General features: G+C 41.1%; 2 protein-coding genes across 3 annotated transcripts in view; one reads left to right on the top strand and one right to left on the bottom strand.

Moving 5' to 3' along the window:
• Window positions 1-913: 913 nt before the first annotated feature.
• Window positions 914-3341, top strand: LOC126366095 (uncharacterized). The gene is made up of 3 exons (XM_050009029.1): window positions 914-1105; window positions 1482-1658; window positions 2002-3341. Exons 1-3 carry the CDS (start codon window positions 1042-1044, stop codon window positions 2211-2213), a joined length of 453 nt encoding a protein of 150 aa, XP_049864986.1. The 5' UTR covers window positions 914-1041; the 3' UTR covers window positions 2214-3341.
• The window catches only part of LOC126366084 (uncharacterized), a 58581-nt gene continuing 49091 nt past the window's right edge, over window positions 3335-12824 (bottom strand). The window contains exons 2-5 of one of the 2 annotated variants that reach the window (XM_050009012.1): window positions 11541-11751; window positions 5706-5822; window positions 4749-4895; window positions 3335-3572 (exon numbers count right to left, since the gene is read on the bottom strand). In XM_050009012.1, coding sequence (XP_049864969.1) covers window positions 3367-3572; window positions 4749-4895; window positions 5706-5822; window positions 11541-11751 — 681 coding nt within the window. In that variant the 3' untranslated portion in view covers window positions 3335-3366. The remainder of the gene's footprint in view (window positions 3573-4748; window positions 4896-5705; window positions 5823-11540; window positions 11752-12824) is intronic. The other variant, XM_050009013.1, reaches the window with a different exon arrangement.

Consider the following 12824-nt stretch of genomic DNA (forward strand, 5'->3'; position numbering starts at 1 on the left):
CTTATAGGTAAAAATATTAATGGATCTTACTATTACTTATATGTACAATTTACTTATTTCAGTTTATTTTATTACAGAAATAATATGGGTGAAAGTGAAGAAGAACCACATATAACTATTGATTCCTATAATTCACTTTACATTTTTCATGCGACAAAGAAAGAAGAAGGAACTTATTCTTGTACTTTAGATGGCAAAAAAATAAAAAAATATGAAATTAAAGTCGTCGCTAGAAATAAACTTCTAAATGATGGTAAACGTAATTTTGATATAGGTGCTACATGTATTTGGTAACGAACGGTTAAGTAAAATTACTTTTATTTGTTTCAGATTTTTTCCGATATCTTTTTTATTTAGGATTTATTTTATCATTAACTATAACTTGTTACTGTGCCGGTATATGTGTAGCTTGGCATGGTAAAACTTCTTTTGCAGATCCATTAAACTTGAATATCAATAAAATTCAATATAAAAAAATAATTTCTGATCGAGATCCGGATTCAAGACCTTGACTATGGTTTGGACCAATTTATAGACACTACGGTCTTTTTAACAAAATGTAATAAAAATATTCAATTCGCATTATTCATTCAATTTCATTTAAACATATTTTAACCTCTTAAAGCCTGCATTTCTAGGCATCTGACCGGTAATGACTATAAAATAAATATCTTATGACAAAATGTCAACATGGAAACGCAGCTCAGAATTATATACTACGTATTTCGTGTCTTCGGTAAATTATCGGTTTTCAGACGATGCAACCATGGTGTTAGAAAAGGATAGATAAATAATTACTGCAGAAGTTAAACAAGGATAAAAGTTATTTTTTTATCGTCGTTCGACGTCCAACGACGTTCAAGTTCGCCGTCTTGTTTGCCCGTACTTTGCTTGTCAATGTCAAAAGTTTTTGACAGTGTTGTGGTAGTGTGTGTGTGTGTTAAGTTGAGTTCTCTACAGCTGATGATCGATGTTATTTAGATAATGAAAACTTTTATAAGGGAGAATACATTTTATACACGTTCAGTTTAGGAAGTGAAAATGAATTACAACGGGTTATTCTTGTGTACCGTAGTTGGCCTACTATTGTTGGATGGAGTCAAATGTAAGTATTGATTTCACTGCACATAATAATGACACGGATATGTTTTCTCAAGGTAAAGTGAGAGTGATCGTGTGGTTTACGACTCCTGCGGCTCATGAATTAATTCTGCTAGGCATGTCATAATAAACTTTAATTTTTTATATGATTAGTAGTTTATTATACCTTTCTACTATCAACAACTAAAAGTACCTAATTAGAAAACTGGACTTGCAACTTCTTTGTTACAACATAATCGTACAACATAGTCTAAGTCTATTAACTCTTTGATTATTATTGCCAATATTCGCATGCATATGTGACATTTACATTATTAATGAATTTAGGTTTTTCCTTATTGTTTCTTTGCCAATTATTTCATCTCTTTATTTTTATTTAGGTTTGCAAAAACGCTGCATCCGGTGTAGGTCTCGTGGTGAACTCGGGACCTGTGGAGACCCATTTCCATTTAATGTGACTGAACCCGAAGCTGATGCTGGCATCCATGTTGTAGCATGTCCCTCCGGCTGGTGTGCCAAGATTATTGAAGGGACTACTGGAACATATAGATCTGATGGTATGTGTTTGTTTACAGAGTTTATATACACACATATTATACCTATTTCCTAAAAGGGTAGGTAGGGCCTATGGAATTCTACTTGCTATAACCCTAACACACCACATCTCCTTTGTTTCTCCCACACTTTTAAGTATCTTCATATAAGACTAGATATTAAAGATAATTATCTGTAAAGTAATGAAAAGGGCTGGTTTAAAGAAACATTTCGTCATTCTCTTAATAATGTTTTTATTTTTTTTATTTTCTGCCATCATGAAGAAGAAAACAAAATCGTCCATCTCCAAAATGGACAAAATGTGTTCTTACCAATAAGTACTCAGCAAAAATTTTGTTTTTTCAGACTATGGGGCAGCAACACAAAGAATGTGCCTGCAAAGACCTCCAAGTGATTATGAGGAGAGGTGTGCATATACCTTATTTAATCACAAGAAGGTGTACATGTGTTTCTGTAGTGGAGACCTGTGCAACTCTGCTTATAGCATCTCTGCTGTCAAGTTCCCTATAACAATGTTATGTACAATATTTGTCACCATCTATATTTTTTTTTTATAATCATTTAGTAAGTCGAATTGAATGTGTGATAATTTTAAATACCTTTTGGAAGAATTTATAGAGTCATGGCCACAGTCTATTAGGGAACAAAATATTTTATTATAGTTTAGCTAACGGTTGCTATTACAATAATAATATGATGAAATCATAATAAGTATTATAATTTTATCCTTTTTAATGTATTATAATTATATCCTTTTTGGATCTTATGTTTTTTAATGAAACTTTTATTATCTTTTTACAAATGTATTTTGATACTTTGACAAATAATAGTGTACAACTTACGAATCTCATATTTAAATATTTTCATATATTTTTCAGTTTTCATCAAATACTTTGTTTTATCAATACAATCTATTTAATTGTTTGTGAGTGAAGTCAACTCATTAAAGTTATCTATCAAGATAAGGGGTAAAAAAGATAAGGGTTAAAGTTAAAAACTCATCAGAGATAATTACTTTTCATTAGACCTTTTGAATGTATCTTATAAAGTTATCTATGACAGACACATGAATTAGAAAGAAAGAAAACGGTTGAAATGCAATTTGATGGAAAAAAGAAATCACAAGATGTAAACGTTAAGTGTGCTGTGTTTGTAGATATTCCGTCCTTTTATACTCAATTTTATAATTAGATTTAATGAAACTATTTTTTATTATACTAAGAAAATCACAGTTAGCATAATAATTACATGTACTTAATCAGGATATTGAATACTCTATGTTAAGAAATGCAATATAGACTGAAATTGTAATAATCATTATCACTGCCATTTTTGATGATTTTGAATTTTTGATATGTCCATTACTCTGAATGTGTTAATGTTTGATGGGTATGTTATATATGGAATGCTTTAAGGCACACAGAGCTGTCAAACAATTACATTAATATATGTATAGGGATCAAATGTGGTAGTTGGGTATCTACTCTCTACTACGTAAGTAGGTAGGGTAGATAATAGGTATCTACCTATTACTATCTAGTTTATCACAAGATCTATTAATTAACGTCCAAAACACAGATAATGAGGTATACATTTATTATTATCAAATGCGAGTAGATTAATTTATGACTTTCTGTAAACGAGTATTTTTACATTTTTACAAGTAATAAATATATTTGATTATTTTTAATGTTTTCTTTATTTGTTCTGCTACGGTCGGTTGTATGGCCAGGTGTGTCGTATGCTGCCTAAACGATGGGGCTTCAGTCGGTTCTTGACTCGTAGTCCTTGATTGGCGAGAAGGGACTCAATGTGTGGAATATCGTGGAAGTAGAGCTGGCCGTGGTCCTTCGCTCTCGTTACCGCAGCAATAGCTTCCGAGCCTTCTAGTAGGTATGGATCCAGGGTATCTGATCCTGGGGGAAAAATGAGGCACATTAAATATACTTTCTGAAGGTGATACATTTAGCAGGTGATGACTCATGACATAACTGACACTCGTAACTTGCTGACTACATCGTTGCAAGTTCGATGATCAACCTGATCAATCCTGGTGTCTGTTACTATTGAGCCGCCAAAGGCCCTTGGCTCATGTGACGATTACGTGCTCTCTGTAGCACGGAATCATCTTTAGTTTTCGGACAATCGGGTAATTTCAGCCTGCAGTGTCTTGACCACGTCTTGACCAAACTAGGGACAGTCTCGTAAATTTATTGTGCCCACCGGGTATCGAACCCAGGACCTCTGGAGCGTAAGCTCAATCACTGGGCCACGGTGGTGATAATACTGATTACTGTTTTTATAGAACTAAGTAGTTCAAGTTCCCATTTTCTTTGAATTAGGACTGTCCCATCCAATTAGCTTTCCCCCTCATCATCTTCCTAGTATTATCCCTGCGACCTCAAAGTGAGAGGCAAGCGTTCTACCAACTGGGCTACCACGGCTCTAATCCAATTAGCTTTCCCCCTATTTCAATTAATTGACTGATTTGACAAGATCAAAAGCACCCTTCTGAATCGTAGACCCACCTCGAAATTTGGTGCATGCGTTTATGGAAGCAGCGTGGTAGAGTTAGAGGCTGGTATGTGTCCAGTTAATTTTTAAAGTGTTAGTAAAGGCCGGAGCAGTTGGACATATGCCCCGAAATTAATTATCCTATCCCCCTCCCCATATATGGTAAAGTATTAAAAAGGATCATTCCAAAAACAAAAAAAATGCATTATGTTTGTTATCCATGAAAATAGAGGGTTACGAAGGAAAAACTGTACAGCGCCTAGGAAGTCCCTCGAAAATATGGGAACGCGTGCATACAATCATTTTTTATGGCTTACTTCACGACCATAGACTAGCCTGAAAGGTAAAGACGAGACCTACGATGGAGCGCCCATCACCTAGAAGATGTTTGTATCGTCGGGTTATAAGAGCTCGAAAATACTTACATACGTTGACAGTCGTCACTTTCAGTGTGTGAGTAAGTAATATAAATTCAGTCACTATGCAGGTAATTACTATTTATTTTATTAGACCAGAAAGAGCCACTTTTCACCACTTTGTAGTGTATAAATATAATTGGTACTATTTACAAGTTTTACCTGATACCTGGCCGGAGTCTGAGCGACGGTTGGCAGCGAAGGTGTAGGGCCGTAGAGGGGGCAGGAACAGACCTTCAGGCCATAGCGACTCCGGGTCTGGCGAGTCCACTTTGTACGGAGACGGTGGAAGCACAGGGATTGGTACTTCTGAAATTATTTTGACTTATTAGCTGGACACATAACATAAACAGCCTATATAAGTCCCAGTGCTGGGCACAGGCCTCCCCGCAATCAACCGGAGGGGGTATGGAGCATACTCCACCACGCTGCACTGCAGGTTGGTGGAGGTGTTTTTTACGCCTAATAGCCGGGACCGACGGCTTAACGTGCCCTCCGTAGCATTGAATTAGCTGGATACATTGAACAAATTGGACACCTCCATAGATAGTACGGTCTACTCTGAACCGGCGTGCGTGTGTGAAACGATTGATGAATGTGGAAGAAGCGAGAGAAGTGTGTCAGGACCGAAGCAAATGGAATTCAATAGTCTCTGCTTACCCCGGCGGGAAATAGGCGTGAGTTTATGTATGATTGTACTTATTAGGGATCGGGACTGAAGAAGAGACAGAATGCGATTATGTGGCGCTTTTCATACCAAAGGGATTGGGTCCTATCCAAAATTGACATCACTGGGATGTCATAGAAACCAGCTAATGCTTGCTGCACACAGGGCCTTCGGACTCTGCGGATGGGAATATCGTTTGTGATTTCGTAAGTCCTGTGTCGAATTCTCTTGGTGCACTTACCCAGTTCTGTGTGATTCAGGCTCGATTTGGCAAAAGTGGCTGCAAGTTCGAAATTTAACTATTTGTCGCTCTAATAGGTATCTACTTATTACATAACTAACATAACATATACGGCCTATATATACTTACGTCCCTATTTGCGGGTTGGCGGGTTGCTCTAATACTTACTTATTATTAACAGGTAAGTACTTAAACTATCTTGTAAGTGTACCTTGAAAACTATTTTGCTGCCACGGCGAAATGTTGAAGTTGCTGGCAGGCCTCTCTTCGTTGTTGAATGGTATTGTCGGTTTTATTCTAGGGTAACCATTGCCTTGGTTCTGTGGTCCTGCAAAAAATTGAAATTTTGGATTCAGTCAATGTGTCCGCATGAGGTCCGCATCCATACGAAGGTTTATCTTCTGGGTATTTGTGGATTTATCCACTGTACTTATTCTTATTAGTGTTTAAGGACGTGAGCTTTTGAATTTATGTGTATTGTATACATACCTATGTACCTACAAGAACAATAGGAAATAGATAAGTTGGGCCCATCATGATAATAATTTACATTATATACCTACATTCCAGGATTTGTAAAAAGATTTAGAAATAAACATCTTTTTTATATAATAACCATAACCATCATAATAATGAGTGATTGGTAGTTTTCTGCACGTCTCACTTCGCTTCAGATTCTGTCTTTTTCTTCTATCGTGTGGATAGTGAGGTGGATTATTACTATCCTCATCAACCCCGGTGTCAGGGTTACTATTGAGCCGCCAAAGGCCGCTGACATGACTTACGTAACCACTACGTAAATAAGTAGTCATAATCATCAGTAATCAAAAGTAAAGGGATGTAAGGGGCTCCAAACGACACCTTTCGGAGCCCAAGCCAACCTCGCCTGCACGCGGTACATCCTGCTATTCAACGAAAGAGGCTCTGGCGACCCACCAACACGCACTGGACCAGCGCGGTGGGCTTATGGTCCAAACCCCCCCCAATATGACCTCAACACATAAAAAACGGCCCCCAGTCCCCGGCAGCCCCGTTGTCCGTGGCTACGGTAGCGGCTACGGTAACGGCGGGGCAGGGGGTGCGAAGAATCTCCGGGCTGGATTCGGCTACCACCAACGACGACTGTACCTGGCAACATACAACACGTGCACACTGAGGACCGACGAGAAGCTTACCGAGTTGGAAGAATCTATCAGCAGGTTACACTGGGATGTCATCGGGTTGTCTGAAGTCCGAAGAAAGGGCGAGGACACGATAACTCTGGGCTCCGGTAACTTGCTGTACTTCCGGGAGGGCGAACAACTGTCCATGGGTGGTGTCGGGTTTATCGTCCACAAGTCCCTAGTCAACAACGTGTTGACCATCGGTAGTGTTTCGAGCAGGGTAGCGTACCTGGTACTCAGAATATCATCGCGATATTCGCTGACTGTCATCCAGGTATACGCTCCGACCTCGGGACACCATGACGACGAAGTGGAGACTATGTATGAGGAGATTTCTAAAGCCATGCATAGCCATAAAAGCCACTACACGATTGTGATGGGGGACTTTAATGCACAGTTGGGGAAACGTTGCGGTAACGAGCTGAGAGTGGGGCAATTTGGATTTGGGGTCCGGAACACCAGAGGCGGGATGCTTGCGGACTTTATGGAGAAGGAGAACCTCTATATGATGAACTCCTTCTTCAGGAAGCCCGCGACCCGCAAATGGACCTGGATAAGTCCCAATGGCAGGTATAAAAATGAGATCGATTTTATCATGTCGACGAAAAAGCACATATTCAATGATGTCTCTGTGATCAATGCCGTTAAGACGGGAAGCGATCACCGCATGGTAAGAGGCACATTGAATATCAATATCAAGCTAGAAAGATCGCGACTGATAAAATCCACGCTCCGACCGGCGCCAGCCCAGATCCAAAACCCCGAGCGCTTTCAGCTCGAGCTTCAAAACCGCTTCGAGTACCTTGAGAACTGCGCAGACGTGGACGATATAAACGACCTGATGGTGGATGCTGTCCGTACGGTAGGTTCTAAACACTTTAGAACCCGCCGTACCAAAACGCAGAAACTCTCCGCACACACACTCGAACTCATGGATAAGAGACACGAAATGAGGCTGCAGGACTCAGCGGATGTCGTACGTTATAGACAACTTAATAGACAGATCTCGAAGTCTTTGACGAGCGACCTTCGCCAATTTAATACTAAACGTATTAAAGAGGCTATAGAGCGGAACAAGGGCTCCAAGGTGTTCGCAAAAGATCTGTCTATTGGGCAAAGTCAACTAGTGAGACTGAAAACTGAGGACGGCAGAATCATTTCGTCGACTCCCGAAATCCTGAGAGAGATTGAGAGTTTCTATAGACAGCTATATTCCACGAAAACACCAGGCGAAAGCATGGCTCGAGACCCTCGAGCCAAGCTTACCCGACACTACACTGAAGATATCCCGGACGTCAGCCTGTACGAGATTAGGATGGCCCTCAAACAACTCAAAAACAACAAAGCGGCAGGAGATGACGGAATCACAGCAGAACTTCTGAGAGCGGGCGGAACGCCAATACTTAAAGTCCTCCAGAGGCTCTTCAATTCCGTCATATTTCAGGGCAAAACGCCGAGGGCATGGAGCGGAAGCGAGGTGATCTTGTTCTTCAAGAAAGGGGATAAAGCCCTACTGAAGAACTACAGACCTATCTCGCTTCTGAGCCATGTCTACAAGTTGTTTTCGAGGGTCATTACGAATCGTCTCGCTTGCAGGTTTGACGACTTCCAGCCTCCCGAACAAGCCGGTTTCCGAAAAGGCTTTAGCACCATAGACCACATCCATACGCTGCGGCAGGTTATACAGAAGACCGAAGAGTATAATTTGCCACTTTGCTTGGCGTTTGTGGACTATGAGAAAGCCTTTGATTCGATCGAGACCTGGGCTGTGTTGCAGTCTCTTCAGAGGTGCCAAGTGGACCATAGGTACATCGAAGTGCTAAGGGACCTCTACCAAAATGCCACTATGTCAGTTCGAGTACAGAACCAGAGCTCTAATCCGATCCAACTGCAGCGAGGAGTGAGACAGGGAGATGTCATCTCTCCGAAACTGTTCACTGCTGCATTGGAGGATATTTTTAAGCTTCTGGACTGGAAAGGATTTGGCATCAACATCAACGGCGAGTACCTGACGCACCTTCGATTTGCCGATGATATAGTCCTAATGGCTGAGACCCTGGAAGACCTGAACACCATGCTCGAGCATCTCAGTAACGCATCCCAACGAGTGGGTCTTAGCATGAACATGGCAAAGACAAAAATTATGTCCAACGACCATGTCGCACCCACTCCAGTTCAGGTTGGGAACGTTACACTCGAAGTTGTAGACCAGTACATTTACCTAGGACAAATAATCCAGTTAGGTAAGTCCAACTTCGAGAAAGAGATCTCTCGTCGGATCCAACTCGGATGGGCAGCGTTTGGGAAGCTGCGGAATATCTTCTCGTCCAGAATACCTCAGTGTCTCAAGACGAAAGTCTTTGACCAGTGCGTGTTGCCAGTGATGACCTACGGCAGTGAGACGTGGCCGCTTACTATGGGTCTCATGAGGAGGCTCGGTGTCGCTCAGCGGGCAATGGAGAGAGCTATGCTCGGTATTTCCCTGCTGGATCGAATCAGAAATGAGGAGATCCGCAGGAGAACTAAAGTCACCGACATAGCTCGGAGAATTGCAAAGCTGAAGTGGCAGTGGGCAGGACACATAGCGAGGAGAACCGATGGCCGATGGGGCGGAAAGGTTCTGGAGTGGCGACCACGTGTCGGACGACGCTCAGTGGGTAGGCCCGCTACAAGGTGGACCGACGATCTGGTGAAGGTCGCGGGAAGCCGCTGGATGCGGGCAGCGCAGGACCGATCGTCGTGGAGATCCTTGGGGGAGGCCTATGCCCAGCAGTGGGCGTCATACGGCTGATGATGATGATGATGAATCATCAGTAAGTAGTAACCGGGACCAACGGCTTAACGTGCCTTCCTAAGCACGGATCGTCATACTTTCGGACAATCAGGTGATCAGCCTGTAGTGTCCTAACCAAACCAGGGATCACAAAGTGATGTTTGTGATGTGTCCCCAACAGGATTCGAACCCAGGACCTCCGGTTTGTGAGCCCAACGCATCAACCACTGGACGGAGGCCGTCAGATTCCCTTATTGCACTACGACTAACTAAACGGATCAACTAGTAGATTCTGTATAAACGCGTCCTTAGCTGCACAATAAATTCCGTTACCACGTCGTGATATTTTTATAAGTAATACTAAACATGTCATAATCCGGTTTCTCATAGTGACGTTACGAACAATGACCTCAGAGGTCAACATTAATCACAATTCCTAGTAACTATGTACCGTTGCCGCGGTCTGCGGTTTCTAAGATCAACTTTGACCACAACATTTGTAAAAGAGGTTGATACTAACTCTGTTGAATTAGAAAGATAAGTAAAGTAAAATATCGTTGATTTCGTTGCTTGATAGCAGATGTATGTGACCTAACCTGTATTGGGCTGGTTTTCCCTTCGAAGGAAGGTCAGACAGGCAGTCGCTTCTGACTAAAAAACCTTTTTTGACGCGACTTATTGTAGATTTGCCGCAGAAGGCATTAAATACTTGGCGGGACAAATGGGGAGCATTGAAGGCTCTCACCCGGTACAACGTTTAAGACAACAGGCCTGAGGGTGCCCAGTTGGGCGCGAACCTCGGCGTCGTCTGAGAGGAAAAATATTTAAAAGAATCAATCGACCCTAGTAGGTCGATAGCGATAAGCGCTGATTGAGGGAAGTCGTCGTCCACGCCGGCGGGGTTGGTATCGGGGTCCTGAAGTGTTTGGTGTCGCGAGCTGATTGGCTGCCTCTATGGCTAGAGTAATCGGGTTGTAAAAAACCGGACCTGTCAAATCTTCAGGACCTATCAATTTATCTACTTACACATTAATCTGAAATCCGTGTTAGCTCTGTCCAGAAAACGCATGACTTAATACATCATAGTTCACTATCGTTAATTTATTTATATCGTTAAAAAAGACGAAAAATCCATGTATTTTAGGATTTATTTCTACGTCATTACTACTTGACTGGATAAAATAAAAATGCTATAAAGTAAAGAAAAAGACATTTAGTTTTATTCCGAAGTATCTATTGCACGAGTCATCATCATCTCCATAGCATTATCCCGTTTTTCACAGGGTCCGCTTACCTAACCTGAAGATTTGACAGGTCCGGTTTTTGCACTGCCTGTCTGCCCTTCTAACCCGCGAAGGGAAATCCAGCTCAATACAGATTAGGTCACATACCTCCGAAAATGCGTTTCTCGGGTATGTGGGTTTTCTCACGATGTTTTCCTTACGCTGAGCACGTGATAATCATTTATGATCCAAACATTAATTCACGACCTACCTGTTTCACGAGTACATCCTGGAAATTCTGTTTCTGTTCATCCCAAGTGGATGTGGGTTAGGTAGTAACTCGGACACATGAAAACTAGCTCGTGTGCCAGTTGACACTAGTGCTGGGGTTATGTGGTTGACTCCTACGAATCTCTCGATAGATTACTGTGTGGAATCGTGTAGTATTACATAAAATAAGCTCACAGTTACATCCATCGCAAGATAAACTAAGTAAGTATCCACACCTCACCGAGCTTTCTGTTAGAACAACGTGATAGGTGGTAAGCAGCATCGCCGTCTATAATGGTCGAGCCAATTGTATTAGTGAAAACTGGAGGGTTAAAATGGTCACATCGAAGCAATTCATCTAAAAAAGCAATATTGCAATTTGACATTTGCGCATATAAAAGTAAGTGCGCAATGCAATCAAATGTCAAATAGCAATATTGCTTTCTTAGATGAATTGCAATTGTGACCACACAGAAGCCATTCATCTAGAATTGAATTGAATTGAATAGATGAATTTCTTCGATTGAATTTTTTCTGTGTAGTTTTTTTGGTAAGTAAGTATGTAACATTATCTAGGATTGCGTATTAAGTGAATAATCTTATGTCAATGAACTTACGTCTTCCATATCTCAATCCCGGTCGTTGCAGGGGACTCTGATAAGCCCTCCTCCCGGCGGGTATTGGATCCCCCACGCCATGGGAGTAACTCCTGGTTGGAGTGTTCACGGTCACGTGGGAAGAGAACTGGGACCCTCCAGACGCATACGACGTCTGCAGCACCAGGACAAGAAGGCTGCAGAAACTCTTGATCTGTTTCGTTGAGGGCTTCTGTAAAGGTAATATAGTTTGTGTACGGGGAAAACAAAGGAAAGCAATACCTTATTTTTTGACGTGACTTATTCTTGGTTGACTTGTAGGGCTATCATTAGCAACGTGATAAAATTTTGTCACGGTCATTTTATCGATTCTAACGATATAATTATGTCGGTTTGTCTAACAACGCCATCTAGGTTGTATTATTTTTGAGGAACGTAGCCTAAAAACTCCTCCTGGTTTTCTATTGGTCTTCCCTCTTCTTCTTCTTCTATCGTGTGAGTTGTGAGGGGGATTACCAACCTCATTAACCCTGGTGCCAGGGTTACTGAATCCATATAAGTCATGTCGTTCTGTCAAAATACGAATAAAATCACGTGACACGCATGTTAGAGAAAAACAAACTTATCGAATTCGACAAAATACACAAAATTGATTGAATCGATCGATAATTTTATCACCTTAGGCCTGCTGGCCGTATATACGATAATAATGCGTAGGTACGTTCACCATCCAACGCTGACGAATTTCTTTCCGACAATTTTTGGGTAAGTACAGGAAATCGTTTTAAAATAAGTAATTTTGTTGTTCAGAGAAAAATAAACGAAACCTACAATCTATAAAAACCGATTGCGTGAGCAGTATAGGTAAACAATTAAATTACTTATTAAAAATATCTGCCTACCTTAATATTGTGTTTGCGTGATACTTGATAGGATTAAAAGATGCTTAGTACTTATACAGGCTGTTACTTGTTAATTACATCGTAACGAAAACTTTGAAGAATGATTCAGACCATGATTTTGATTTGATATCAAGTGGACTTTTCCTTCGCAGTGTCACTAACACTCATACGTACTTGTATGGCTACCTGTACGTACTTGTACGGAGTGTAAAGTGACATCGTAACGAATACTCAGGGGGATGATTCGGACGAGGACTCTGAGTTGATATCAAGTGGAATTTCCCATCGGGAAACAGATCAGCTCTTTATTCTGAGTTAATATCAAGCGTGAAACTTTCCACTTCAAAAGTACAGAATTAGAAAATAATTTCAAAACCACATGGAGAATTTTGCGACGGAAAAT

This window comes from Pectinophora gossypiella, chromosome 4 (assembly GCF_024362695.1).
Source record: "Pectinophora gossypiella chromosome 4, ilPecGoss1.1, whole genome shotgun sequence".
Taxonomy (NCBI): domain Eukaryota; kingdom Metazoa; phylum Arthropoda; class Insecta; order Lepidoptera; family Gelechiidae; genus Pectinophora; species Pectinophora gossypiella.